Genomic DNA, 27,514 nt, shown 5'->3' on the forward strand with positions numbered 1-27,514 from the left:
TAAATAGGTACACAATACTCCGCGACATTATAGTGATTGAGGATTCAGTTCGCGTAATTGTGACAATTCTGCAGCACAAACATTTTTAATTCACTAACCACGCTAAATCGAGGTGCTGCTTGTATAATTATAGGTTCATCATCATCATCATCATCATCAGCCTGATTATACCCACTGCAGGGCGAAGGCCTCTCCCATATTTCTCCACTTACCCCGGTTCTATAGGTTCAACCGCTTGTTAAACCTGCTAACTCTTTAGTTCACATTCGGGTTCTCGCCCAGTTGATTAGTGCTCTCCCTGGCTGCGCGCGGATGAGGTGTGTTCAAAGCATTGCACATTTAACACATTCACAAAGGACAAAATGGGCAATGGTTTCCTCAAACTTTTCAAAGATGCGCTTGCTCGCCTTGTAAACGTATCTGATTTTTGCTCATTTGCTCACTGTGATATTTTCATATCACTCCTACGTTTCTGTTATCGGTCATGCTCAAACACTGTAAAATAAACGCCATTTGTCGCTTTAGTAGGCGGATGCTTCTGCTAATTTTTCAACGATGTCCGTTTTAGCGTGCCAATTGGAGTCTTCCATGGAGATCCTGGGCTCCGAGACGCGGTGGCCAGCCTTATGGACGGCTGCCGAGGCCGAAGGAGACGGCGACTCCAAGGTTGCGCAATTCTACCGCGACCGAGTGGTATTCATCACAGGAGGGACCGGGTTCATAGGAAAGGTAGGTGTCCACATGCACTGACATCAACCGGAACGTGTCCGAAGAACGGGAGCATAATAATGTTGATACGAAAGCAAGAAATGTGGCGCAACATGGTAGCCTAGCTGTTAGCGATTAACACATTCGCGGTTATCTTTAGGGGTCTCGCCAAGCGTTGACACTTATGATTTAGCAAGAAAGAGAGATTTTAGTAAGTGTGCACCAGAAGTATTTTCGTGTAATGGGATATTTGGTAAGAAAAATAGTTTCCAATAAGCGTGGGACAGTAACTGCAGAAGTTTTTGCGCAATAGGGCTTTAGCAAGAAAATAAGTACACCAGTAAATGTACACCAAAAAAGATTTTCGTGTAATGGGATCTTTGGCAAGAAAAATAGTTTCCAATAAGCGTGGGGCAGTAACTGCAGAAGTTTTGCGTAATAGGGCTTTAGCAAGAAAAAGAGTACACTAGTAAGTGTAGACCAGAAGGATTTTCGCATAATGGTGCTTTAGGCAGAAAAAAAAAAGAAAGTTTCCAGTAAGTGTACAACATAAGTATTTTCGCGTAATGGGGCTTTTAGCAAGAAAAATTGTTTCCAGTAAGTGTGCACCAGAAGAATTTTCGCGTAATGGGGCTTTTAGCAAGACAAATAGTTTCCGGTAAGTGTGCACCAGAAGGATTTTCGCGTAATGAGGCTTTTAGCAATACAAATAGTTTCCAGTAAGTATGCACCAAAAGGATTTTCGCGTAATGGGGCTTTTAGCAAGACAAATAGTTTCCAGTAAGTGTGCACCAGAAGGATTTTCGCGTTATGGGGCTTTTAGCAAGACAAATAGTTTCCAGTGAGTGTGCACCAGAATTATTTTCGCGTAATGGGGCTTTTAGCAAGACAAATAGTTTCCAGTAAAAGTGCACCAGAAGAATATTCGCCTAATGGGGCTTTTAGCAAGACAAATAGTTTCCAGTAAGTGTGCACCAGAAGGATTTTCGCGTAATGGGGCTTTTGACAAAACAAATAGTTTCCAATAAGTGTGGGGCAATAACTGCAGAAAGAATTTTCGCGTAATAGGCACTTAGTGAGAGAAAGAGTTCCTAATAAGTGTGCATCAGAAAAAGTTTCGCGTAATGGAGTTTTTAGCAAAACAAAAAAAAATAGTTTCCAGTAAGTGTGCACCAGAAGGATTTTCGTGTAATGGGGCTTTTAGCAAGACAAATAGTTTCCAAAAAGTGTGGGGCAATAAATGCATAAGGAATTTTCGCGTAATAGGCATTTAGTAAGAAAACGAATTCCCAATAAGTGTGCATCAGAAAGATTTCCGCGTAATGGGGCTTTTAGCAAGACAAACAGTTTCCAATAAACGTGGGGCAACAGCTGCAGAAGAACGTTTTGCGTAATAAGCCTTTGGCAAAAAAAGAGCCCCCAATAAGTGTGCACCAGAAGAATTTTCGCTTAATAATGTTGACAATAGGGCTTTATCAAGAAAGAGAGTTTCCAGTAAGTGTGCACCAGAAAGAAGTTCGCGTAATGGGGCTTTCAGCAATAAAAATAGTTTCCAGTAAGCGTGGGGCAGTACTGCGATACGCAATATTTTTACGTGGCGACAAGTAAAGAGACGGCGCAACATGGCGACAGGGTGAATGATGATTTAATGGCTGGCCTAGCGCGAGGGCTCCTCTCGCGCCACTACCGATCTTCCTCTTCGCAGCACTTTTCGGGGCCATCGAGCGATCGTCCCGATCGGTTCATTGAAATCAGTGGTGGCGTAACGGTGAGGATGTTCAAGGAAAGATACAAGAGAATGATGTGCTTGCCACCACGATGACGATGAAGACGATGATGCTTGGGTGCTCCGCCTCCCCTGGAGCCCTTCAGCCATCCGGCTCCTCTTCAGGGCTCCTCTCGCGTCACTGCCGAACTTCCTCTTCGCAACAATATCATTCAGGAAGATATGATTACTAAACAAATACATAAAGTAATTTAGCATAACGATTGTGGCAAACAAAAGGCATTAACGCTACCAAAGCACTACCAAAGTTTTTTCCCAAGAGCCATTGAAAGCTGGAACTCCCTGCCCTGTGTCCTTTCAATTCCATTTCTGCAATTTTCGGATGCCATAACTTCTCATTAATACCTGCGCATTGTACACTTTATACTGTATTTTGAACACACTTTTGCAGGCGTGTATGTGCGAATGAACATAAGTGCCTAAGTGCTTTACAGCATGAAAGAGCACTGATCAAGGGTTGACGGGGAGCCTCAGTTCGCAAGCCGAGGCAATGTTTTGACAAGGGTATATTAGTCTTGGTCTGGCCAACGTTTCGACAAGTTCCATACAAGAGCACCTAAATTTTTTACTGCGATTTAGCTTTGACGGAGTTTAAGGGGACAGTGCCAGATAAATGTCTTTAAAATTGTTTTCGTCTACTTAAATATTTTATTTATTTGTACATACCGCCGCACCGAAGAGACTATCCTAGGAGTGGGTACCTGGAGTACTGTAGAACACTGTAGAGAAAGGAGGTGCCTACACAGTGTGACAGAGCACTGAACAAACGTTGAGGAGGTGCCTCAATTTCTCAATTTACAAACCGAGCTAAAGTTTTGACAGGGCGAAAATTTGGCTTTAGCAATGGGACTTAGCAAGAAAAAGAGTTTCCAGTAAGTGTGGTAGCGGGCATGGGGTGGCATTGCGTTACGCAATATGAGCACAGGAAGTAGCCAAGTGTCAAAAGTGATTCCGTGGAGGCAGAGTTTGTGACCCTTAATCAGTACAGTTCAGCAGACATAGCAAACCATGATTTCAAAAGACGACGAAACAAGATGCCCTAAGAAATGTTGGACTGCCAACTAAATACAAGCGCCGTACCCTTACATACTAGAGCTTTCCCCATAGAAGACCCAAAATAAAATGTGTTCCTTCGTGCTATAGCTCTGCAGCTGTGGCCTCCGTCTTCTTGAAGCGCTGAAAACATCTGGGCCTTCGGATCTATTCTACCGAATAATTGGCCTGACTAATTACAAGTATTCGGTGCCCCACAATTTGCAGAGTAGCATCACCTCCTCTGTATTCTATAGGCAAAGTTTTTGAAGTTTTAGGACAACCGCATCGACCATGGCACTATCAGGGTGAAGTGGATATGCAGAAGGACATTTCCAAAACCTTCCTGACTGGTTACTTGCCTAAAAATAGTTATTGTCCAAGTTTAGCCATCCAGAGCAGAATATGTATCCCAACTGTAACGTTTCCATTTCTGTCACTTCTGATCTATATATAATAATCGTTTGTTCGCTTTATGCGCCCCACAGGTCCTCATTGAGAAGTTACTCCGATCTTGTCCCGACCTGAAGCGGGTCTACCTTCTGATACGCGCCAAGCGGGGAGAGGAGCCACAAGAGAGGCTGGCAACTATTTTGGGCTCACAGGTGAAATTCACTCATAATTTGCTTGTTTGGACATGCCAACGTAGCAGAGAGAAACCTGTTTTTCTTAGGCCGGTGTAAACATGGATACTGTCGCGAGTGAGACAGCAATTTTCACATATTAGTCCAGCAGCGGGACAGTGCTATACTTTCTTTCCGTACGATATACTACCTTCCGTTTGTTTTCTATGCCGACGTATTATGCTCTGATGTTGTACTTGCACAGGTAAACTCGAAGAAAGATAATGGTAATTGCACAACAACAGTATTCCGAATAACTAGCAGGGCTCAGCGTGGTACCAGTGGGATCTTTTATATGTTTGTGAGTCGAGGATTTGTAGAGCTTAGTTCAACATGTGTATTCGTGGCTTGCCATTGCTTTTAGAAAGAAAAAGAGGTCAACAAACCTTATATGAACATCATTTTATAAAACGTATCAGTATAGGAGCAGCGAAGTATAACGAGACACACGAGAAGGAGACACCTCCCCACACGGTGCTGACTATACAACTGAAATTTCTATTTTGAAGCAGCACGTTTAAATAGGTAACAGGGAAAGGGGAATAACAAGGAACGCTGCGCGAAAGCCGGTGATCGGCGTAGTCAAGTTAAAAGATAAAAGAGAAGAGAAAAAAGGACGCGATATGAGGCTAAAAGCGATAAAAGCAAACGGTGTAAAGGGCCGATGTTAAGGAATAACAGGTAAGAGCGATTGAACATTAAAAACGACCAAACATGGCCGTAAAAGGTTGGTAAAAGCGCATAATCACGTCAGAAAAGTTAAAACCAGAAAAAAAAAAAAACAGAAAACCACAAATAAGCTTCAAAACCTTATCAAAATGCATGGGCCAGTGAAAGAAAAGCCTTGAATGGATACATGGAAGTGGCTATGAAACCGCCGCGCCATCCAGGAAATCAAGTTCTTTCTTTGATAATGAGATAGAAGGTGGGCTTACGCATTCAGCTTTTGCGTGTTGGATCAGGAATGCTTCTGTAACTTCTCTGGACAGCCTGTTTCGTCTTCTGCCTATGACGACACACCGGTTGAGGTCAGGGTTGCAACTATCCTCAGGATTATCCTTATAATGGTTACATTTCTTGCAGTGCTTAGCGAGGCTACCTGTAATTGCCACATTGCCCATACTGTTCTCATGTTCTTTAAGCCTTATGGTAATACACCTTCTGGTCTGCCCGATGTGCCTCTTCCCGCATGATACTGGCACAGAAAAGACAACTTCAGTTTCACAAGGCACATATTGAACAGAATGCGGCTTCCCACACTCACGGGGGATCGGAGGGTTGTTCACTTTTGAACAAAGCGCGCATAATTTATTCGGAGCTGAGAAGACTACGTCAACGCCTGCGCGGTGTGCGACCTTCTTAAGACAATGGCTGATATCGTGGATACAAGGCATTACAACATTTTTTTTTTTCTGCGCTCGCTGCTGGACGCTGCGGGGACGTCACGTTTTTTGTGCGTTTTGTGCTTTTTGATAATGGAGCCAGCCACGGAAATTTGAAAATGTAAGGGGTAGTCTTCTCGGCTTCGAATAAATTATCCGCGCTTTGTTCAAAAGGGAACAACCCTCCGGTCGCCCGTGGGTGTGGGAAGCCGCATTTTGTTCAATACGTGCCTTGTGAAACTGAAGTTGTTACTATGTGCCAAAATCATGCGGGGAGAGGTACATCGGGCAAACTGGAAGGTATATTAGCATAAGGCTTAAGAACATGAAAACAGTATGGGCAATATGGCAATTACCGGCAACCTCGCTAAGCACTGCAAAAAATGTAATCATTATAAGGATAATCCTGAGAATAGTGCACCCCTGACCTCGACCGGTGTGTCGTCATATGCAGAGGACGAAACAGGCTGTCCAGAGAAATTACAGAAGCATTCCTGATTCAACACGCAAAAACTCATGCGTAAGCACACCATCTATCTCCTTGTCAAAGAAAAAAGTTGACTTCCTGGATGGCGCGGAGGTTTCATAGTGACTTCCATGTATCCATTCAAGGCTTTTCTTTCACTGACCTATGGATTTTAATCAGGTTTTAACGCCTTTTCTGTGGATTTTTTTCCTGGTTTTAATTTCTCTAACGTGATTATACGCTTTTACCAACCTTTTACGGCCATCTTTGATCGTTTTTAATGTTTTATCGTTCTTACCTGTTATTCCTTACCATCGGCCCTTTACACCGCTTGCTTTTATCGCTCTTAGCCTCATATCGCGTCCTTTTTTCTCATCTCTTTTACCTTTTAACTTGACTACACTGATCACCGGCTTTCGCGCAGCGTTCCTTGTTGTTCCCTTTTCCCTATTACCTATTTAAACGTGCTGCTTTGAAATAAAATTTCAGTTGTTAGTCAGCGTCCGTGTGTGTGTCTCCTTTCTCGTGTGTCTCGTTATACCGTGCTGCTCTTATACTGTCAGCAATACCAACTAGCCCGTCACATCGCTCTTATAAAACGTATTTTACCTTTGCGTAGCAACAGTGTACAAAAATATGTTCATGCTGGCTTGTCTGGGAGCAGCGCAGGACAGTTCGTGATAATTTGTTAAGAGGTGATTTCCACTTTTCGGATATTTTTCATCATAAAATTTGGCCTGAAGGAAAAGAATAATACTGGTTAGTTAGAGAATATTTAAGAATTATCAGAGATTTTTTTTTATTTTGAGCTAGAGATAGCAAACTGGCTCGGTGATCTTTTCTTTGTGTATTTATGCCTCAGTGTAGAACATGACTGATTGCAGTGCATGAGGCTACAATCTTATTTATATTCACAGCTATACAACTAACATATGAAACGCGCATGGTTTGTATAACATAAAGGATATATTGTCGTATTATGCAGTAATATGTGCGTGTTATAAGGTTGTGAAGGAATACAATATTCTTGTAATTTCGCACTGACATTTTATGGTTAACAGTAAAAACAAAAACGCAATTACATTAAATATGGACATAGTAAAAGGAGGCTCTCATCCAATGGATACAGTACGAAGGTTTCTAAGGATATATTGTATTATTAGTGCATCGCATACATCGAGCTGGATCAATGAAAATTTATGTAGTAATTAAAGAAGGAAGGCATTTTCATTATTTACACACGCGGGAAATGACTGAGTGAATTGCCGTCCTATGGTAGATGTACACAAAAGGGATATGATGCATCTTCGATGCATTCTGTGTGTACAGCTGAAGGGATATGATGCATCTTCGATGCATTCTGTGTGTACGGCTGGGTACAAAATTTTGCGACATACAGGATTGGGAAGTCGCACCAAAATAAAATTTCTTAAGCCAGCGCTCTTACCACATGTAATTTTGCCAGTGATTGTGGATGTTTGTGGATGTTTCTGCGTAAATGCTTGCATAATGTAATAGAAAAATGAAGGTGCCTAAGCTGCGCCTTGAAGGGTACGACGCGACAGCGTTAATGACTCCCGTTTGCCTGCTCCCCATGCGTGTCCTCGTTCGCGTATGCGTGCACCTTGCTACTTGCTTAATCACTAATCCCTCAGTTTTGCGCCTCTATCAACCCGCATGGACTCATTAGAATACAGTCGTAAGCTACCATATTATATCAAAGACCACACGACATAAAGCTCCGTTATTAACCAAGCCGTGTGAACGCGCCTGCATGGCCGAGGGGCAGCGTGTAAGACTCGAGATTCAATGATCCGGGAAAGCTGGATTCCGATCTCTCCCTTCCAACTCGAAAGCGAAGCTCGAGTTGGCCGGTCAACCAGTCCAAGTCACGTGGTCTTATGACCTCACACAATCGGACGACCAATGAGAGCATGGCCATGTCACCTGCCAACTACCACCTACCAGAGACAGGCTCAGAAATTTTTAATGTGCCACTGCATTTCCTCGAACGTTTATTAATGAGAAAGTGTGCGAAAAATTTATCGCCGGAGATTAGCCCCTCGTGACATCATCAGTCAATGACCGGATGAGAGTTATGAATCATGGTAGAAAGAAGGGCTGTATCATGAACGAGGCACGAGTCATTCGTAATGTGACAAGAAAGTGCCGTGTCATGTAATTCATGAGTCCAGGGTTATGAGTCATATGAGACATGGGTCATGAGACAAAAAATACTGAGTAATGCCATGCGGGTAAGTAGATGTAGAAAGGCGTCGATTAGGAGCCACCAACGTTGCAATCCGTTCTCTCCCGAAATATCTCTGCTACTCCATAGTCACAAAATGCCCATCTAAAACTTTATTCTATAACAAACCACATTTTATCAGGCCCTTGGTATTGCGTTTTGAAGATAAATACAAAGAGCTAGCTGTATTGGATTCTCGACCTAACACTGCATCAAGAAATGATCATCTGCCACCATGGTATAATCTCCTTCTTGTATATGATTCCTCACTCACACATTTACACAAGAAACAAACACCACGGGAGCACATACTACAAGAATTTTACACGCTTCAAGATAAATATGTGCCTACACTGAATTTTATACAGATGGCTCAAAAACAGACACACGGGTAGGAATTGCTGTAGTTCAAGACAAAAGAAAGGAAATGGTACGTCTGCCGCAGGGCGCCTCTATTTTCACGGCCGAGTGTTATGCTGTATGCGTTGCTGTAGAACAAATAGTCAGATAAAATTAAAAATAACATCATCTACACTGATTCTTTGAGCCTGCTCGCAGCATTAAAACTAAAATATGCTCAAGAACCGCTACTAGGAAACATTATTCATGACATAGTTAAAATCACCTCTCAAAAACATAACATTATGTTCTGCTGGGTCCCCAGCCGTGTTGGGATTGACGGCAATGAGAGAGCTGATGCATGTGCTGCGCAAGCCCGGTTCAGTCAAACAAAACAAGTGAGCTTGTTGCACAGGGATTGTTTAAGCTAATAGAAAATAAATTGAGAGATAAATGGCAGGTCACATGGAAAGAGCAAGTGAACAATAAATTGCATTCTGTAAAGCCACTTTTAGGAGAATGGAAGTCGAGTAGACATCAAGAACGTTTTAAAGAAGTAATTTTATGTCTCCTTCGTATCGGACACACTCATCTCACTCGCAATTGTTTACTAGCAAAACTAGATAAACCACTCTGTGAATGGTGTGGTGGTGAACTCAGAGTAATACACATCTTAATTACCTGTACAGAACTTGAAGATCTAAGGAAAAAATATTTTAGATTGTTTTACAGAGAACACATTCCATTACACCCCATGCTCCTTTTAGGTGAATAAGCACTAGTTGATTCTGCAGAGATTTTTAAATTCCTGAATGATGCCAGCATTTTAAACGAACTGTAACAGTCAAGACAATCGATTATCAATCTATATCACCAGTTTTTAACCTTGTGTTTGGCGCAGCATAGCCTTAGTTGCTTTTGCGCCATAAAACCCAATATGACTAACAAACTGATTTTCGGTTTCCCTGCTACTGTCTGGCATTAAGTGAGACCACCGGCGAACGCTGATAGATTTCAAATTAAAGCATAAAGTACAGCAAAGCCTAAATACAGGATACAACCTAACACAATCAAATGCCTTCATCATGCCGGCTGCTCTGATTTTTTTATAGGTTTTTGAACGCCTAAAGCGAGATCAACCGTTTGCTCTTGAGAAAGTGAGTGCAGTCTCAGGAGACATCATGCTTCCGAGCCTGGGACTGAGTGCGTCGGACTGGGCCACCTTAGTGAAAGAAGTGTCCGTGGTTTTCCATTCAGCTGCCATCGTCAAGTTCAATGAGCCTCTTGAGTGAGTGATTGAAATACCTATCAAGCATTTCTCCTTTATTTTGTTCTCCAGAAGTCACAGTGATAGAAACTATGCTATCGGGAATGGTAAGAACGAGGGGTTTACACCCAAAAAAGCCTATTTTAAAAATTAATTTCCACCTTTCTCGGAACATAGGGCAATTTTTATCCACATATATGTTGAGGGAGTTGTCCCGGGACGTATGTATACACCGTGTTGTCGTGTTTTCCCAGTATGCCGGATGCCGGTACTGTGTGGGTTTAGCAGTACCCGAGTTGATCACGTGAAGGTAATTCACTCCGAAAATAAAAGCAGCAGGGGCCAATCCAGTGTTCCTGCCTGGAAAAGAGGCAGGACATAGCAGGGTAGTATGCTCTTGGTTGTCGAAACCTGCCCCCGAGGCAAGTCCTGGCACCCGGGGCATCTTGCCCTGAATGTTTAGGTGAACGGGCATGAGCTGCTTTGCACTGATGACGCAAGAACGCATGTAGCACCAGCAAGTGTCAGTTGATGCGAAAGTAAAACAATAAATATCGCATAGAAGGATGAGGATAACTTGTTCGGCGACTACGGTAACTGCGCTTTTTTGAAATCGAATCGAGTATGAATAGGGTAGCTTTGGTATCGAAATGAATGCGAATAGCTTAATTGATAAGCAATTCCCCCTGGTTTGAATATTCTCGATTTGTGAGAATTTGACGATTATTCATGCGAAACAGTGCAGCGACAGTGTAAGTGATATAACTAACGGAGCTAAGGCTGTAGCTGTAGAAATTCACAATGCTGTGGAGTACAGGCAACACGAACTCAGTGACAAACATCGCGGCAACACTGGAGCCAAGTTTCAGTAGATTAGAGGAGTGAGAGTTATGAAAGATGGTCTCCAATGTCGGACACGGCGGAATAGTATGGTGGGCCTGGCTTAAACTTGCCATCTCAATCAGTGTTCGAGGTCATATGTATGGCATTATCAATGCCATCAAAAGTGTATACTAATTGTGTATACGCGTAAAAACGAATATACTAATTGCAGCAGTGTACTATGGGCCGTCGGTGTGGGCGCGTTTTCCGAAAAAGACTTCAAATACTGCCGCATTCCGCATCCTCACTTCCTGTCCAATATTCGAAAACTATTCGCAAAGTCCAGATTGTATTCGATTCGTTTCGCTTAACACTAATGTGCATCATTTGATCACTTCAAGGAACTAGAGGCGGCCATTTTGTGCACACACTTTGAACAGGGGCCAAAATGGCTTCGTTGTTGCTCCAGCCAGGTAGTCAGTTGTCCTTCCGATTTCAAAAGTTGTAACGTCAGGAATTACACTTGCCTTTCACGTGGAAAGCGGGGCTGTAAATAATAGACATGGTGATGCAAAATAATCTTTAGTCTCGTCCGTTTATTTCCGTTGGTTTGCCTCATTCGCGCTGCTTTTCCCAGTGTAGCAACTTGCTGAATTTTCCACAGCGTTGTAAAGCTATAATAATGTCTGAAAAGCGATGATAAAAACTAAACATCATCAGTATGCCTTTCAGTTTTCTTCCTAAATGTGACGTCTCCGCCGCCCGACCGTTCCCTTGGAAACGAGGAGGCAATTGCGCGGAGAAGATTACAAGGGGGAAATTATATAAGCCCCTTCTGGGTATACGTGACAATTTCTAAAGAGGAAAAAGGCCAGTATTGCATAACATGCGGGGAGAGAGGCACTCTAGACCACGTAATTTGGGAATGTGCTGGCAGCCCGGGCGCCGAGCAAAATATATATAGAGAAGCCTGGGAGACCTTGCTGCGGAGCGAGAACCGTGCTCAACAGCAACCAGCCATCCGCCTGGCGGCTGAGGCCGTGAAGCAACATTGTGTCTTCACCAGACCTTAGTTTGCGAGGCTCCTGAGTAGGACTCCCTTAGGCCAGCGTGCCGGGGGGTCCAAAAAGGAGTCTCATTTCGGTGGAAATAAAACGTTTGATGATGATGATGATGATGGTGGTGGTGGTGATGATGATTGCAGTATACCGTCAGCAGTACTAATTGACGGAATTATATTGCAGATCGGCTGTTCAGCTAAACGTCTTGGGTACGCGACGTGTTTTAGAGCTCTGCAAGCGAATTCCGGACTTCTGCGTAAGTTCCTTCTAGATCAAAAATTTTCAGCTAAGTACATTTTTATCAAAATTTCATCGTAACAATCGGGCAAAGCTAGCGTCTTCATTCCCTGTGCACTTTCTTAATATTTGAACTTGTCGCCTTCTCTTATTCTAGGCTTTTGTTCATGTGTCAACAGCGTACGCCAACTGTGAAAAAAGGAGAGAGGTGCACGAAATATTTTACCCACCATGTGGGGATATCGAAAAATTTATAGCAGCCGCTCAGTGAGTATGTCCATAACTACAGATTTCCCTTCTAAGCTTAGTCATCATAAATCTTGTATTCAGAGTGTCATTTATTTTGCTTATTTATTTGTCACTACGGGTAACTGCCTATAATTCTAAGGAAATCAAGAGTAGCAGGCGGCGGCAGATGGTTACGGTAGCTGGGCAGTTGAGATGAGGAGGTTCACGAGTATGATGTGGATGCCACTAGGACAGCACCACGTTAATAGGAGGGATATAAGAAGAGGCCTTCGTCCTATGGTATGTCTAGTCAGGCTGATGATGATGACGGTCGGAGAGTGTTTGGTAGGAAGTGCACTGAATTTCTCTTTCGCTGATGCAAGTAGCCGGCAGCGTGATTATGATTGGTGTGAGGTAGGGTTTGGGCGCGGAGGGGGGGGGGGGGGGGGCTTGAAAGATGATTACTGGTCATTAACAGCAGTCACATAACTAAGATCGTTTACGTTCCCTGCGCATAATTGTGGCATCTCGATTACCAATGGGAAATAATGGGAATGCTATTGGGAAGGTTCCGGTTAAGTCTGCTGACTATGGGACTCTGGTCTATATCTTTATGTATTCAATAGCCAGAAAAGTGTAGTAGGCAGAGCAAGAGCCCTTGAGGAAATGAGATTAGCACATTATGCGATAAGTGAGGCTGCTTTGTCTGGCTGATTGAGCGGATGCGCCAAATAGCGACAGCTAACTTATTCCTAGAATAAAGAGACCGCCCGGCGTCCGAAGATTATGGTGACCAGCTACCTATCAGTCTAATATTAATTAAATAAAAGACTTTTTCTCTTCCTCCTGGCTCAACTCTCGATGAAAGCTTTCAGAAAAATTGAGATGTTCTTACGCAGTGTACAGCACCCGTCAAGATTATACGACCTAAGGCGTTCCTGAGTTCTCAAACGTGTCTCGTTTTGTATTCTTAGTGGTCATATTAATTGTACAAAGGACTTGATGTCCTCGATCCTCGTAAGCTTTAGGCTGACAGATGTGTTTGGAAGTGCCGCTAACAGTCTTAGAAGCAAATACCTTGTGCTATGTAGCTTTGATGAGAGTTGTACATGCTGCGTTCATGATATGGGCAAAACACGAAGAAATTTTATTCTGCAGGTGTACGGATGACAAGTCCGTGAGTAGTGCTGGTGAATTCCTTTTTGGATTTCCGAACACTTACACACTGACCAAACGCTTGGCAGAATTACTCCTGCGGGACGAGTGTGGAGCTACCCCTGTCGCTATAGTGAGACCTTCTATCGTCACTGCCTCGTGGAAAGAGCCTTTCCCGGTAAGGCAGCACGGCTTTGACTGACTAACTGACTCGGTAGTTCTTTCTGACTCTCCAAATATGCCCTCAAAGAGGTAAGCTAGGTACAGTGAAGGGCTACGCATTAAGACTCTCGGGTTTCTTTAAGCTACTTCAAAGTCTCAATACATTGCTACACTCTCCTTCCGCTCCATAGAGATCAGGCGACAGGGCCGGCATGAACTCAACGCCATTTGTGCTCAGCGTGAAAGTCTGTTCAGCATTCGCTGTATTAACGCGGAAGGTATCATAGCACTGACAGATAAGTATAGCCATCAAAATAAAGCAAGCTGTTATTCCCATAGTAGTCCCTACCGTAGTACTACGAATAGTGTGTTATGATATTACGTGTTATTTTATAACGCGTGTTATGTTGTGCTGTGTTGTGGTAAGGTTTTTGGCCCGTAAGCAACTAAGGCTATCATGCTCCAAGAAAGGGCTGGTTTGTTTTTACTTTCCGAAAATGACTAATCTATTTTTCAAAATTTTATAGCTTGTTGAGAAGCATTGCTTCTCTCAATAATCTAAAAATGTGCTTCGACCGTCCTATCCACGTATACGAAGAATTTCCGAAACCTGACCTTAACTGCTCGATTTATTTCTGCTTTATTTAAAGGGCTGGATAGACACCTTTGCGGCTTGCACTAGCGTCATAGTATCGGTAAGTGTTGGTCAGACATCTAAAAATTTTTAAATTCCCATCTTGATACATAGATATATTTAGAAGGGAGCTGAAAATTACAAGTACGCGGAAGCATCACAGGCGAGCGCTTTTAAAAGTAGTCACCTCCTTTTCTTTATAATGTTCGCGTGTTTACTCCTTTGTTTACAAGAACGAACTAAACATCGTGTGTAGTTTAGTGCTGCCTACGAATGCAGCAAATCATAGTATGGGCTTTCCAAGAGAATTAAGGTATACCTCGTAAAGAAAACCCAACGTGGGCGGATTGAAAGGTGGCCATGTCCAGCTCCGACTTTGCGGCACAAAGGACCTAAATAAACAAATGCTAAATAAATGTTTTATACTACTGCTATGCTGTTCTTACTTTAGGAATTTTCTGTCATGCACAACGGTACAGCTCCTTTTTATTGTAAAACATTGCGCAGATAGGCACCGGCCTGCTGCCATCAGTGATGGGGAAGAAGGACTGCATAGGTGACTTTATTCCAGTGGACATTGTCGTCAACATGCTCATATGCGCTGCCTGGCACACCGCCTTTACAAGGTTAGCGCTATGCCCAATTTTTGGATGTCTGCCTGCGATGGTAGATTGTCTTTCGGGGCTGCTTTTAGCACTGCAATGAGCGGCGCTAGCGTCGATGTTGCATCAGAATTTGAATGCTGTGACCATTTACTACTGCGGAAGCTCGAGTAATTTTCTGTGAATACATAATTATAGACCGTTTTGTTCCTTTATTTTTCCTGTTAGTGAGTGCCTTTATTGAACGTTTGGTTTTTTTTTTTTTCATGGGAGCAATGGTGACAGGCTACTCACGCTTCTGCTGAAGTGGAAATTCAGTGCATGAATTTCAGACGTAGTACGTGACGGAACTACGCGTATGCTTTGGTTCATATCTGAAAGATAGCAGTGATTGCGAGGCATGGTTAGGTAGGTTTGAAAACGCCAAAAAAGCGAGGACACATCACCGTATGCGTATAAACATTTCAGGGAGACAGATTTCGTTTATGGAGTTTGCGCTGCGCTAAACTGTTCGGTAAGTAGCAACTGGCGTCTGATCATAGTTGACTGCAACACACATGTAAAAAGTTTAGGCAACTAAAGGATGCTTAGCGTCTTCTTCCCCTCCCTGCTAGCCTTCTAGCTAAGTGCAAGAGACCCGTCGAATGGCGCCGCACCTGCCGGCCAAAAGCAATATGGCCAGCACTTGATTGTTGGCGTCCTATTCAGCTCCACGTCTTCCTTGCACAAATTATATTTTCTCCGGCTTCAGTGAGCGCGTATCGGTTACTGGTTACGAAGCAAGTTCCGAATGAATATCTTCAGCGCAAAAATATGGGACATACAAGGACGGATGTTCTATGTATGTCTCCTCGTTAACTTCCGTACTTTTTGAATAGAAAATACACATTTGATCTGTCAAATTCAGCTAACTTGTCTTTATACCTTAGTAAGGTTCATGTTGCACAGGTGCGCTTTATGTCAGTGGGAGAAAGCTGTTTGATGCGCCTTTGTTGCGGCGGACAAAAGTTGGCCAGGTTTTACTTTGACACCTAGCCCGATAGGTGAGGTTATCGCAAAGAACCCTAGTGAAAATATCTATGCAACTGATACCATCGCACATGATACTTACTGTTACGCCTTATGTCCTAACGTCTGCCAGTTTTATAGCGCGTCTGCACGTACAGCGATAAAATGGGCAGGATAGCCGATACTCCTCATCGGAGTCCTGCGCGACAATGGATGTGTGCTGTGAGATATCTGGGCATTCTATAAAAACCTAGTTTACCGAATTTTGTTTGAAATTAACCAATACCATGTCTGGCTTAGCCCATGGGCAGTTTCGGGGCGTCAAATCCCACATGTACCACATGACACCACATGATAGGCACCTCGCTGATAGCTGTGCCCGCTGTGTAACCATGCAATACTTGTTACCATGATGAGGTTTGGCAGCCCCAGTTGAGAGGAGGTAGCCGTCTTTTTGCTAAATGTGCAAAGTCTGATGTCGCAGCCTCAATAGTCTGCACAGTGTGTTTTCCTTTTCCTCTCGAATTGCGCTGAAGGAATAGAGCTTAACACTAAGAGCTAGCATATCTGAAAAGGGTAGACATCATGAGTTCGCGACCAGTAATTCTTCCATAAGTATGAGTGACCGGCAAAAACTTCACATTTTTCTAGTTTCCACAATTTCCGGGCTATAGTCCGCACCGCGGGTCTTTGGTTCGCGGAGCTAAGTAAGCAGTCCGCGAACCTGGTCACATTGGCAAACGTTCAGTCTGTTTTAACAATTGCTACAAAAATTGTGCACTATAAGAGCCTTTATTGACCATCGTTATCAGAAAAATTAAGGTATGTAGAACAAATGCGGTATCTCTTTTGTATGCCGATAAATTATAAGAGTCGTCATCATAGTCTTCCCCCCTGTGAGGTGAGACACTACACGTTTTACTGGCTGTTCATGACTCCAACGAGACTACGCGGGATCCTTTGAAGTCAGCGACATGCTTTTTTTCTATATTAAGGCGAAAGCCTCCTCATTGGAGCATTAGGTTGCCGCTGGAGAGCATACTCTCCCACTGTTCCACACTCGGATTTTCTAGTTTATGAAAAGCTTTGTTTCTACCACATTCCCAAATGATGTGAGACGATTTCAAACACAGGCCTGCTTTACAGTCTACAGAGCGTAAAATATTTATTCGTGCGTGTATTCCGCACACTACATCCTGCAGTTTACGGTAGTTTTCCTCTGTCCGAATGTTCACCATTTATAATTTTCAATTTTTGCGCATGAGAGAGAATTCGCTCTTATGAGCTAACTAACCTTCCTTCTCATATTGCGGCTGTCTTCACAGTGTTATAAATCCAGGAATGAATTGTACACGTTGTTCCGAAAACTAACAGAAGCCAGGAAAGGCGTTCGACACGATGATGCACGTGGCGCAACCCACACGACGCTTACAGTTATTTCAAGTGCGCTGAGGTGTTTTACTTTAAGCCAAGCACTCGCGACCCTTCGCTATTTAGTCCTTGACAGCCTTCACATGGACTTGACGCAGCCGTTTCCGAAAACAAACTGTTGTACCTCGGCTTGCCTCTTATTATTAAATTATTTTTCTTTCCCTATTTTTTTTTTATTCAGTTGGTAGTGTGCTCCTAGCCTTGCCGAACGTATTTCCTGGCTTCCCTCTTTTTCCTGTAAAACTATGTTTTGCAAAGCAGATGCACATGCTCTTGCGCAGGCCCGAACATGTGAGAGTGTACCACTGTACCAGTGGCGCCGTTAAAAGCCATACGTGGGGTGAAATGACCAGAACAATCCAGAAGGCTGTTATTCGACACCCACTACCGTATGTGGCCCGTTACCCAACGTTCACAGTGACCACGAGTGATCTATGGCACGATGTCAATTTATGGTGCCTGCATTACCTGCCTGCGTTCGTTGGAGACCTGGCACTGCAGCTGAAGAGACAGAAGGCAAGGTTGGTACCTCCTACAGTTTCGACGGCGGGCATCGTTGCCCTAAATGGCACAGTGTTCAAACTCTATCGGCGAAAATAACTTCAACGACATCATGGTGCACATGATGCGACATGAATTTACTGCTGGGAAAGGTTCGTATGACCTGCCTGGCAACAGTGCGAATGGAGGTTTTCCTGGAGATTATTACTGACATTAAGGATCAATAACACGGAAAGTTGAGCTAGTTGGTACATATTTTTAAGGAATAACAGCGCGGAGACGAAGGACAAGGAAGAAGACAACACCTGCGCTGCGCAGGTGTTGTCTTCTTCCTTGTCCGTCTCCGCGCTGTTATTCCTTAAAGACATTAAGGATGTCCTCCAGAGAGCATGTAATAGCTGTGAAATTGAACGGCGTACCGTAATCTGGCCTTAATAAACTGGAGCTCGTCCTGCAGGGAAACTTTTTGACTGCTCAAACGAGGCTTTCATAGGCGTGTTGCGGACCGCGATAATGAAATCCTACTCGCTGGCGGCGCAGGTATGAAAGAATTTCTGGTTTAGAGCCTCAATGAGAAGATCACATATGACTGGTTTTTTAGAAAGCACCTTTACTTCAAAAAAGGGGAGGCTGGAAAACGCGGAGTACTAAATCCAAGCTGTCCTTGGCATTTGCCCAAACGTTCATGAAAACTGTACTGCACGCGTTCTTTCGCCCTGTCACAGGTTATACTGTTTTCAGATGATCACGTAGTTTCGCATGCAAAAAGCTTGCTGTTGAGATCATGAAGGCAATTTGTTGGTAGCAGAACATATCCGCCACCCTCACCACCTGTGGTTCTATTTTGACCTCATATGCTACGTACTGGAAAATTGTATATATGCTTTCGCTTCACTAACGTGAAGGCATTTTGTCAAACTTTGTGGGCTTCGTCCCGAAACAGTTTAGGAACAAGATCACAAACGAATGAAACAAAACAAAACGAAGCTGTTTTTATAATTTGAAGCTGGGACGCCAATAGAAAAATCACGCTTAAAGCAAAACACACACAAAATGCACACAACACTGCAAGTTAAATGAAAGCGTTCACCATTAAAGAATGTCCAAGAAAAGGCAGGAATGTCTTGTAGCCAGGGCAGACGCGGTTGGGTGAGTTGTGTCTCGCCGGTGGTGCAGCTTTCCGGAATGGTCTACGAAGAGCCAGGGGAAAGCAGGAGCAGAGAGGACCCAAAGGAGACGCCGGCGGACTTGCGTCGGGAGCCCCAGGAAGTTGGCAGCTGTAGCGTAACCGATTTCCGAGACCAGCACCAGATCCGCCGATGGCGTGTCAAGCTGAAGGCTTAAAGGCCAGCTTCGCAGTGGTGATCCAAGAGAGGCCTCTTAGCACCACGAATCAGACATTTGTACTCTGATAACCTCCATGCTTTAATGCCGTTCCTTTGTTTTCCTCTCTTGCTCGAAAACTCTGTTCCCCGATACATCACCACTCCGCTCCTCGAGCCCGGCATGCGCTTTGTCGTTCTTGCCACGCAACGCCTGTCCGGCACGTGCATCGCACCGCCGTCGGCGCACCAGATAAATTCGGCGTTCTGTCACGTAACACCTCACAATTATACAAAAGACATAAGTATAGATGTGCGGAGCGGCTGTGAGGCAATATAGGGACGATCGATCGAGGTCTGTACCCTCACAGGAGGACCGCATCTAGTGCATCCTTCCTTCCATCTGACAACGCAAGCAGGGCCTTGTGTCGGTGCCCATTTTCGTTGGTGCGCGTGCGTGTAATTCTTTAACGCGGAATCAATCCTGAAGGATTGCTCTATACCTTTGTGCAAGTCGTCTCTTCCCGATGACGGGCCACTTAGGGACCGAGGACCATGGAACAAAGGTCCTACAACCTGTGGACAGTTTATTTTATTTATTTATTTATTGATACCTCAAAGGCCCCATTAAGGGGTATTACATGAGGGAGTGGTTGACGAGTACATGAATCATTCGATGGATGATCTGAAGGTGGATGGGTCGGAATGAAGTACGACGGTGTTTGCCAAGTCATTCCAGTCCCGTGGGGTGCGAACAAAAAAAGATGACAGATGCGCAGATGTCCGGGCAGGTGGAGGGTAAACGGTCTTTTCATGGTGCGTGCGGCTGGATGTATGCTGAGCAGGGGGTGATGGTAAAACTTGTGAAAAAGGCAAAGTCTAGGTACAATGCTTGAGCTTTTTGGAGGGCTTCTCGCATGAAAGCTCTGTTCATAGGCTTGCGTGTTTACCTGCAATTTTTTTTAACATTCCTACTTTGCAGATTCGTACAACGCTACCAGAAGATTCGCAAAAACACTGATGTTTTGCGGTACTTCACAACTCATGACTGGCTGTTCAGATCGAGAAATGTCAAGAGACTCACCGCTGACCTTTCATCAAAAGATAAGAAGGCAATGGTCGTTTCTACCTCTGGTCAAGGAAACATTATTCTACCATATGGCATACGTGCTAGTGTGCAAAATGGATATTCACTGCATGATATCACTGACAGCATGTTCCCGCAACTTTCCATCAGTGTTTGTTGCCCCTCGTTACTAAGACAAATGCTTCCTTCAGTCTGGCCATTGGCGTGTCTCATAAAGTGGCACGCTGAACGATAAAAAAAAAGGAAACTTCTTGGGCAGTGAGCACTGTATAAATACTGAAGTACTTTAATTAAAGGCAGCTTTTTTTACTGTACGGTACACTGCAAAGCACACAATGGCATTCAGTATTATTTCGTGAGGAAAAAAGCGCTATCCGACCCGTAAAACCTTTGAGCGCTTGAGGGTGGAACAACGTTTCGATTAATTTAACAGCATAACAGCTCTTTCTGCACCAGTTCATTCAAGTTCCGCTTTAGTGTCACGAGTGAGCAACGCCAGTTTATACTGTGCAAGTACAGCCTGTCACTGGCTGTTTTCAGAACGAATATTCGAATGCAGGAGTGGTTGTCTGGTTGCCTTGGCGTCACCAAAGAATTGAAGCCAACTGCCTGCCGCCCACGTTAACGGTCGCAAACATCTCAACCTACTCGAAGAGCCGATTTTAATAGCGCTTCAGTTTTTCACGAAGTGCAAGACAACTGAGAACTACTACTGGATCACACTGGAATCTGGTGCATAACAAATACGAATGTAGAGCGGGTATGCGCTGCATTTGCAAAATGAACGCGAAAGGACTGTACTTTTGAAATGGCGCAGAAAGTGGAGCCGAATCAGACAGACCTATTAATATTCAATTCCGCTCTTACCATGGTGGAGAACTGCAGCTCACATCGAAGTGCTCTCCAAAAAGGCAGATGCAGAATCTAAGAGAACAGTAAGAAATGCACCCCTAAGAACAAAAAAATCTGATGACAAACGGAGGCAGGAAAAAAAAGAACGGGACGCCTAAATAGGTATAGCCACTAAATTTTGGCTGGTTGCATTTTTGTTTCTGTTAACGATACGTAAGACATCACTTACATAGATCACTTGGTTTTCGTCTACGGTCGCCAAACAACTGATGACTGAATTTATTTTCTGAACTTTTTCGTTTCCAACAGTCGAGCGATGGCTATGACCTCAAAGTTAAGTCTGCGTAACGTGAGCAAGGAAAAAAGAAAACTACGATATAATCCCTTCTGCTTCCCTCGTTTTGATTCTTGCTCATGAGGCGGCCTAGTTTTAGCTTTGAAGTGAATCAAGAAGACAAAAAGGCGGCTTTATAGCAGTTTTTTCATGCCTCAAGTGATCTGATCTTAACTCAGACTTCATAGCCACCGCTGGGCTAAAGAAAGTTAAGAAGAGTTAAGGAAACAGGTTCGACTATATATTTAGTTGTAGGCAAGTGTCACTGGCGCGTGGTTACTCAAAAATAGTGAGGTAATTAACGCCATTACAAAGAATAAAACGCTACCAAAATTTAACTAGTATAGTCAGGTTGATGATAATGAAGATGATGAAGAGAACAGTGTAATGCGAAACATGAAAGTAGCTGAAAGTAGGGTTATGCCACCAAACCAAGGCTATGCTTGTTCTGATTCATGCATTAAACCAGTAAAGCTCTCTGCACTAATGCGCTAAAAGCCGACGTCGACGCTGTCGGCTTTGCCGTTGCGAGCAAACAATCTAATTCATGCTTCTGGCAAGTAATATTTGGCAGGTAACATGGCCGGCCACTGATCGATTGTATGGTTGCCTGACGTCACGCAACCACATGACATGGCCGATTTGGCAGGAGCTTCAAACTCAGGTCTATCCTTTGAGATGGAAGAGTGAGATCAGAATCAGCCTTCCAGGACCAATGCATCCTGAATCAGACACGCTACACCTAGGCCAAGTCAACGCGCTTGTATTGTTTTGCTAAACGAAGCTTTATGTCATATGGCCTTTCTGATACGACCGTATGCTAAAGATTATGTATGAGACATTAGAGAAAGAAATTCAGGAACTGGCAATTAGAGAAGACAAATAGATACATGTGACCAAGCATCCTCAGGAGGAGCTGACAAACGGGAACCATTACCAAGCTAGACGGGCTCTTTCTTTGAAATAAACTGGTTTACAGGGAAGGGAAGCAGCCGTACCTGTCATACTATATCAGATGACACCTGAACCGCACCGTGAGGGAAAGGAGGATAGCGCGAGTGAATGCGGAAAGAGAGAAAACAGTGCTGGGTAGTGGAGGCCTGCTGAGTAGTTTCGACCCCACGTGGACATTTAATTTCAGCATTCTGCCGTTTGCATATGACATGTTTTACCGCCCCTTTCCTTGTGCTTTCATAGCACCTCATATCCAGCTGATCATTACAATTTTTGCACGTTTTACTTCCTCATGTCCTAGCTTCATGAGAAGGTAGCGTGTTCAAAAGTAATAGAAGGAGGAAATTATGAACACTGGCAATCAAGTTATAAGCACCGACGAGAAATTAAAATACAGAGGTTGGACACAGCACACGGACCCACTGAAGCACAGAAGCGAAAATTGACACGAAAACATGAAAAATAATGGGAAGGACAAGAGCGAAGTACATTACCGCTAATAACCAAGAGTGATGATGGCACTAGTTACCCTTAATGCAAGTGTGTCAGTAAAATGGAACCGCATGAGAGTAGCAAATAAGAAACGCCAAAATATTGAACTAATATAATTGCTTTGTTTTCCTATGTGAGAAATAGTAACAGTTACACACATTACAATCCGGAACCGTGAAAGTAAATATAAGAGTTAGTGATCAGCACAGAAAGCAAGTATTTTATTTTCTGTGCTGCTAATATACAGTGAGTGCAGTAAATAGCATGCAGTGACGAAGGTCCTTATGAAAAAGGAAGAGATGCAGACTGGACGACTCACGAAATCATCGCGGCACAGATTGCTTCGAACCATGGGTATTAAAGCAATTTAAATTTGAAACGCTCTTTCTGGCCTCTTGGGGTATTTGCAGTGCACCCATGCAGCTTTAGAGTAATCCAATAGTAGATGACGTACTAGTGCTCTCAAAATAAAACGAAACACACGAACTAACAAAATTTCGTTTCGCGACGCGCCTTGCAAGCGGATGCGCATGTGTATAGCTTTTGATGCCTGTGGGTAACCCAGATGTTCAGATTGACACTTCTGGTGTTTGCCTCGCCAGCAGCCCTGATGAAGGAGACCGTTTTTTTCTCCAAACCCTTGCTCCGCTTTATTTTCTGGGCACTACATACTTGCCATAGCACTGAGCGAGTGTTCATGTCACGCCCATATTCACTTTGCTGTCTGCAGCAAGGAAGTATGTGCCAGATGATCAAAAGATGAATTTTAACTTTGCAGTTGTTCAGCCTTGATGTACAGAACATCGACTGGGGACCTTACTGGGATCAATACGTGCTGGGAATTCGCAAGTACCTCTTCAAGTCCGAGGACAACAAGCTTGCTGACGCCCGGAGACAGCTGAAATGGTAAGGACACCTGCGGCTGACGGATAAAAACCCTGCCCAAATTCAGGAGGCCCGAGCATCAACTACGTCTTAAGCAGCGCAAGTGAAGATGTTCGCAAAATATTCTCCGAGATGATAGGGAGTCACATTTCTAACGTAAGACAGGCGGGGGCGTGAAGTTGACACGCATGCGGTGCGAACTTCAACAAACATTTACTACAGGAATGAAATGATTATTAAACATCACCTGTTAACAAGCAATGCTCACCAATGTTAATTTCATTGAGCTGCCTCAATATTCCACACTTTATTCACTCATAAATATGTCGGGATCACACTACTGAGCTGCAGTGGTTACTCGCTCGCTGATGCATAATAGGGGATCTGCGCATTGAAGGCGCTGCCCCATCAGAACATAGTAGCCATCCGAAGTTACCTTCGCAGCATTATCGAAGGGTGACGCGGAATGACTGGGGTCATGTGTCTAGTCTGTTTAGAAGAAGTTGATTTACATGTACATTTCACAGGTTGCAAAACAAATGAACATTCGCATTTTTTAGCGGTTCACACATTATGCAGCGCCTTCCGCTAGGGTGCAAACTATTATTTTCACCTGTCGAGTAGCTTAACACGTGTGCTGGCACTTATGCGTGCCTGTATTTATACAGACCGATTTGTCCTGATTAGGTTGCCGACTGAAGCCATCCACTAGGGGCGGTTAAACCACGCGCAGATTTGTAGGCGTGTGTGGGCCCAACCCAGTGGTGTTCGTGGGTTTGCTCACAGGTGCTCATGGCCACGGTGTTGTAACACATCGACTGTATGCCGGCTAGAGGTTGCCGAGCAATAAAACCACTTGCCTTAATGATTCACCTCCAGTAACTCAGCAGACTCATGACCAAATGGGCGAGAGGTGAAAGAAACATGCGGACTTAATTCTACAAAATCAATCTCTTAGCCACCTTCCTTTTAGAAGCACGAATACATTACGGGTATCGAATACAGAAACATTTCGAATAGCGAATCTTATATCTACCTATTCGATTCTCTGGGTTATTCAGTAGTCAGAACTAGACATCCTTCGAAACGAATTAAATGGAACTTCTGCGAATGCATTTCGTATATCCGGCATAAAGTTTGAATCAGTTGCCGAAGGGCCTGCTCGAAAGGAAGAAGAGTCCAGCTTCGAGGCGCGGTCTACTTTATATGGCGGCGTTCATAATACAAACAACTGGCCCCCCCAAAGTAGGGCTAGGCTGCAGAGTTCACGCACGTTTAGTATGTATGCCTTAATGCCTATCTCGGACGCCATCATACAAGAAATTCAAACATTGTGTGAAAAAGAGCTTTTGAAAGAAAGTGATTTTTTCATGTAGTGTATGAATGTGATAACAATCAATACAGTTATGACTCGATTTAACAAAGTTGAGGGGAGCCGCGAAATAGTTCGTTAAATCGGGAACATTGTTAAATCGAGGGAGGCATTTCTCGGTCACTAAATCCGATACAGTCGATTACTATATAGCGTCGCGGCATCAAGGAAGTACCGCGGCCTCATATTAGTGAAGCGTAAATGCGCTGAAAATGAAATCGTGTTTTGAAACGATGTAACAGCCAACTTGAACGAAGGCCCAAGGAAGCTGTACAGTTATGTCATCTTTAAATGCAATACCAACTTGTCAGCTGTGCTATGTTGCTACAATAAAATTGCAGTCCGTACTAACACCGATAGCACGTACAAAAAGTAGCAACGAAATTTTTACGTAGGCAATAAGGGTCCCATGGAATTAAATTTCTTTCCCAGCAAAGATGTCGCTGATCTTTCCTTGCTTGCGGCTTGTAAGAAACATCTGCCCGGATTTTTCGTACGTTCTTCTCTCATGTGTTTCGGTAAACCATAGCAACAGACTGAGGTCAACCATAATTTGTCACAGTGTTGGCATGCGGTACCGCTGCCGACACCGGGTCGACGGGCAGGCTTTCTACCACTAGCGGAATCGCGTAAATTAAAATCAATATCACTCGCGCTTCGCATTGCGCAGTTTGGCAAGAGCGGGACGTAGTTGATGCACGATTTACCGTTGGCTTGCAGGTATTTTTGAGTGTTTTGTACAATATGGACCAAAAATATACTTTTTCACCTTCATTTTTCAGCAAGAGATTCGTTAAATCGGGACGAATAGCGAAATTAGCTTCGTTATTTCGAGTTACTCACAGCATTGGATCATATGAGCGTCTGAGAAGGAATCGGGATAGCTTCATTAAATCGGGTTTCGTTAAATTGAGTTTTGACTATATATCCGCAGATATTCCATCGTCCATACAGCTACGAGTTCCTTGCTATAATTTCAAATGCGCGCTGAAATTAAATTGGTCAGGGTGCGGCGGGTCTCAAAAAGGCAGCCGACCACACTTTCCGTTTTCTTTTTGCAGGCTGTACGCAGCGCATTTGTTCTTGCGCCTTCCCTTCCTCTTCCTGCTGCCGCGACTCCTGATGACGGAGAGAGCCCGGGAGCTGGGTTCGTCGACGTCGACGATGATCACAAGACTGTGTGAAACCCTCCTAGACCAGCGACATGAGTGATCGTCGTTTTCACAAAGAGAGTGTCCCAGGTGGCCTCGACTTAGACCAGCGTTTTGGAGAGCTTCTACAGCTGCCATGTTACCGGCGAAAACTGCGCGCAAGCGCGATGAACTCGCTCAAAAATAAATAAAAACCTTGAAATAAACATTGCGGCGGCGTAATATTATCTTACTTTCGAGTCTTGCAGTATGCCGGCAAAGCATTGGTGTGGACCGATGTGCGCTTCATGCGAGGCAGGGACGCGGACGATGTCTTTGGTGAGCGTACTTAGTGACAAGTAGACAGCCGCTACCAGCAAGCCGTTTCCAAACTTTGCGGAACCAACTTCATCGGAAGTAGAAAACAGTTCAGCAGGCACTGCTCAAAGACCCTTACTTATACTTAGATGGCTACTACGGCGGCTTTGTTGTGGCCGTCGCGAACGACGCAACACTACTGGTGGTCTATGAGTTCAAGCAGCTGTTTGGGATTAATCCATATTTCGGCAAGTAAAATATAGAGGCAGGCCGTAGAATGTGGTCGTAATGTACGTCCTTGGCATGTGCGGCAAAGAAGCCAACATTAAGTGACGAAACTGAGAAATGCGGCTGCTAAATTAAGGAGTCCCACTTTGCGATGGCGGTTTTGTGTTTATGTGCACTGCCACCAATGAAATTCAACTAGCGTTCTGTCTGGATTGGATTTTTCGTGGCAGAATGTATAGTCGTCAGCATTGGTGGGTACAGGCCAGTGACACGACCGCTTAATGACCACTGAGTGACGGCGGCAGTGATGTCTCTAGAGGGACTCGGTGCCACGAATTCCAACATTTGAAGTTGAGTCTTGGCGTAGGAGTGCTTTACTTCTTCGTACGTTCAACCCTGTGATTTATGAATGATGATGGCACTAGCCTGTATAACGTGCAGCTGACACTCCTCACAGATATAGCCGTCATATCGATAACGCAGGTGACGGTGAGCTTTGCAATTTATATCCAGTGGTGCAGAATGTGCCTTCTAAGCTTTTCTAACTCTTAGGGCTTAACGGTCGCCCTGGTTCAGATCACAAGTTTAGAGCCAAGCTCCCCGATGTGCAACCATGTATACGTTTGATACTGCTCATTCATGTTGTATTAAATGGTGTAATATGACCATTAATGATATATTAATGATATGACCTACCTATCCGGTAACCAGACCATCGGAAATTGCCCTCATTGAGAGTTAGCATGTATGGCTTGCCAGCTCATAGCTCTATCGTTTTAGACTGTCGAGTTCTGTCTAGGATAGCGCTTCCTCGTTGCCAATTAGCTTCTGTTTGGTATCGCATAGAC

The 27,514-nt window shown here is 44.0% G+C and overlaps 1 protein-coding gene across 1 annotated transcript; it reads left to right on the forward strand.

Annotated features, from left to right (window-relative positions):
• The first annotated feature begins 588 nt into the window (after positions 1 to 588).
• On the forward strand, positions 589 to 26,202 carry LOC146190492 (putative fatty acyl-CoA reductase CG5065). Its single transcript, XM_084600179.1, has 12 exons — positions 589 to 729; positions 4,015 to 4,131; positions 9,697 to 9,872; positions 11,918 to 11,990; positions 12,129 to 12,238; positions 13,358 to 13,532; positions 14,167 to 14,211; positions 14,658 to 14,776; positions 17,473 to 17,712; positions 19,997 to 20,126; positions 23,512 to 23,639; positions 26,052 to 26,202. Exons 1-12 carry the CDS (start codon positions 589 to 591, stop codon positions 26,200 to 26,202), a joined length of 1,605 nt encoding a protein of 534 aa, XP_084456305.1.
• Positions 26,203 to 27,514: the final 1,312 nt, after the last annotated feature.

Source organism: Amblyomma maculatum, chromosome 4 (genome assembly GCF_055883805.1).
Source record: "Amblyomma maculatum isolate TAMU_Amacu chromosome 4, ASM5588380v1, whole genome shotgun sequence".
Lineage (NCBI taxonomy): Eukaryota > Metazoa > Arthropoda > Arachnida > Ixodida > Ixodidae > Amblyomma > Amblyomma maculatum.